Below are 3359 nucleotides of genomic sequence, written 5' to 3'. Positions count from 1 at the left end.
TGTAAGTTGGGTGAACATATGTAATGTTATGTATGTTTTTCATAGAATAAATTTATCATAATTGATGTTACTAATATTCTTCATACAGTCTGAACCATTCATCACTATTTTCTACAGATATTGCAAAATTACCGCTAGTGCATCGATGAGAAATAGCCCAGAATTGTATTTTTGTATTATTCGGAGCCATAAAAGAGAAGACCGTTCTCGTATAAATTAGATTAAAATTTGATCCTCGAGAAAAACATAAAGTTCTAAGTTCTACTGCTTGATCCTAATTCTCAAGTTTATAATAAATACAATGCTATAATAAGTATATTTATTCTTGCAGGAATTAAAAAAAATATTACTTATCATAAATAATTGTTATCAATTGTTGCAGACATTCTGTAAAGCGTTGATCTTACTTCGGAGCAAAGGACTTCTGGAACCCACTGCCCTTTTGAACCTCTTCTTTCAATTGCTTCGTTGTCAAGACAAGGCTTTGCGACAGTTTCTCGAAACCCATATTATTACAGATATAAAAAATATAAATGCCAAACATAAAAATGCTAAAGTAAATACTGCCTTGCAGAACTTTATGTTCACTATGTTGAATGACACGAATGCCAGAGCTGCTAAAATGTCTGTTGACATCATGATAGAACTATATAACAAAAATGTGTGGAACAATGCCAAAACTGTTAATGTCATCGCAACTGGATGTTTTTCTAAAGTTACCAAGGTTATGGTAGCTAGTCTCAAATTTTTTCTTGGCACTGATTCCGAGGAAGAAGATAGTGATGACGATAGCGATGAAGAACCAAATATTAAGGAAATTATGATGGCGAATAAAGTTAATAAAAAAACAAAAAAGCGCGAAAAACAGTTGAAGAAAGTAAAACAATTATTTATCGTAAGTAATTTTCTTAGATCATGTGATGATTGATGATTTTTCCAATATGTTTGCTGTTGAGTTTTTACATTTGAAATTTTATGACCCCCAATACAATTTCAGAAATCAAAAAAAAAGAAAGCGAAAGCCCCACAATATAACTTTTCTGCATTACACCTCATCAATGATCCTCAAGGATTCGCAGAAAAGTTGTTCAAGCAAATGGAAAAGAATAATAACAGATTTGAAATTAAGTTGATGACACTGGATATTATCTCAAGGCTCATTGGTCTCCATAGTTTATTTCTCTTCAATTTTTATCCTTATGTACAACGATTTCTTCAACCACATCAACGAGGTTAGTTTTTGATATTCAAATCGCGGTGCTAAAATTTGGGTTTTAACTAGTATAATAGCGTCAATGCAGTTTTATTGTTCTTATATTAACTTTTAACTACTGATGTGCGGTCTGGCAGGCCGCTTCACCTTTGAGAAACGTTAGTTGAAAAAATCACGTCGACGATTAAGGGTTAACATTATTGTAGAAAAGGCTACAAAAATTTAGTTTCACTTCATGCGTTGAACTTGGAATCCAATATATCTTTTAATTATATGTATAGACTTACTCAGGAGTATTGCACCACCTAGAGACGGTTTCGCTATAGAAATAAAATGTACGAGCTAATATCGTTACATAAAGAGGTTCTTAGAAGTATTACATTAACTAACTATTAGGCAAGGATCATAACATTTAGTAAATTACTTTTGTGATGTTTTTAGAGGTCACGAAATTGCTACAATTTGTTGCACAGGCTTCTCACGAGTTAGTGCCATCTGACGTAATGGAACCAGTTCTAAAAACACTTGTAAACAATTTTGTCACTGAAAGAAATTCAGCAGATGTCATGGCTATTGGGTAATTATTAATTCTTTCTAAAATGTTAAGAGTATACGTGATCTTCCATATTGTTGATATCGAATTGTGGAATAGATTGAATGCCGTTCGAGAAGTGTGTTCACGCTGTCCACTGGTGATGACAGAAGATTTATTACGAGATTTGGCACAGTATAAGAATTATCGTGATCGTAGTGTCATGATGGCGGCGCGATCGCTTATTGCTTTATTTAGACATACAAACCCAGATTTGCTCCACAAAAAGGACAGAGGAAGACCTACTGAAGCTTCAGTGGCGATCGAATCGCTAAAATATGGCGAAAGTATTACTAAGGATTTCATTCCAGGATCTGAAATCCTGCTTGAGAATTATCACTCAAAAACTATGGAAATTGATAGTGAAATTAGCGATGTAAGTAAGCTTAAAATCTTGTATCTTCTTTGCTAAATGCTTTAAGATCATTTTCGCACTGTATTATTTCTGTTTTGTAAGGATGATGACGAGTGGATTGATATGAAGCATAGCACTGACGAGGATACTGATGAATGGGTGACTGATAGTGAAGAAGATGAAAATATAAGTAATAAACATATAGATAATAGTGTTGATGAAGAGAAGGAAGAAGAAACCAGTGAAGGAGAAGTATATGGTGATAAAGAACACGAGTATGCACAAGCAAACACCAAAACACAAAACTTTAAAGACAAAAATTCAAAGATTGTAAGTGGAAGTATAATTAAGTTAAAGAACAATACTCAGATGAAAACCCAACAGAAATTTCCACAAAAGAAAAGCGATAATACAAAGAAACAAACATCGAAAATGAAACGTAAGGAAAAACAAGTGGAGGAACAGCCTGGGATAAAAATAAAGAAAAAACAAGAGTTTACTGCAGAAAGAAATATTAAGGCGTCACAAATATCGATTGAACGTTTATTCACTGATGAAGATTTTAAAAAGATAGATACGGCACTATTAAAGCGGCAAGTGACATCCGTTACCCGTGGTGTCAAGCGATTACACTCCACTCAGGATAATCGAGAAGAGTTAGTGAGGCTAGGTGACATCGAAAATATTTTCAAGAAGCGGAAACATGATAAACTGGCAAGATTAGAAACAATAAAGGTACGTTATGAAACACAATAGTAAAACGGTTATTTCATTTTTATTCTGTCCTGTAATAACGTTTATTACGTGTTATACCTTCTTACCTTTTTTGATCGACTACTAGCTTAAACTATTCTGAGTTGTCTGAGCTTTTTATATCTAAAATAGCATTTGCGGAAACGTGAAGTGTTAAAGGTATTAAGTCAGGGATAGAAGGTGTGATGTCAAGGTTTCATAGTAGCCTATATTTTTTGTAAGATACTAGGGAATAACTATAAAAAATTTAATTCAGATCAGCCAAAGGGTTTTCATACGGGGTGTCCCATTTTAAAATACGTATTAAGTTTTCAGCCAACTTAATAGTTCAATTAAAAAACGTGTCCTGCAAAAGTTGCATAGTTTGGAGGGGGCAGATGAAGAAATTATTTCCTATGGTCCAGCATCATAAATGGTGATAACTTAATGCGTACTTTACCCCCCCC

General features: G+C 33.6%; 1 protein-coding gene across 1 annotated transcript; it reads left to right on the top strand.

Moving 5' to 3' along the window:
- Positions 1-356: 356 nt before the first annotated feature.
- Positions 357-2895, top strand: LOC107264591 (protein SDA1 homolog; the record flags this gene model as incomplete). Its single annotated transcript, XM_015732998.2, is given in 5 exon segments — positions 357-895; positions 998-1232; positions 1655-1790; positions 1866-2181; positions 2263-2895. Coding segments are annotated over 5 exon segments (1635 nt in total), but the record flags the coding sequence as incomplete, so codon positions are not given.
- Between the last annotated feature and the right edge of the window lie 464 nt (positions 2896-3359).

This window comes from Cephus cinctus, unplaced genomic scaffold, assembly GCF_000341935.2.
Source record: "Cephus cinctus unplaced genomic scaffold, Ccin1 Ccin1_scaffold0184, whole genome shotgun sequence".
NCBI classification, from domain to species: Eukaryota; Metazoa; Arthropoda; class Insecta; order Hymenoptera; family Cephidae; genus Cephus; species Cephus cinctus.
The sequence above is the reverse complement of the archived record's forward strand: the minus strand, read 5'-3'. Positions and strand labels throughout refer to the sequence as shown.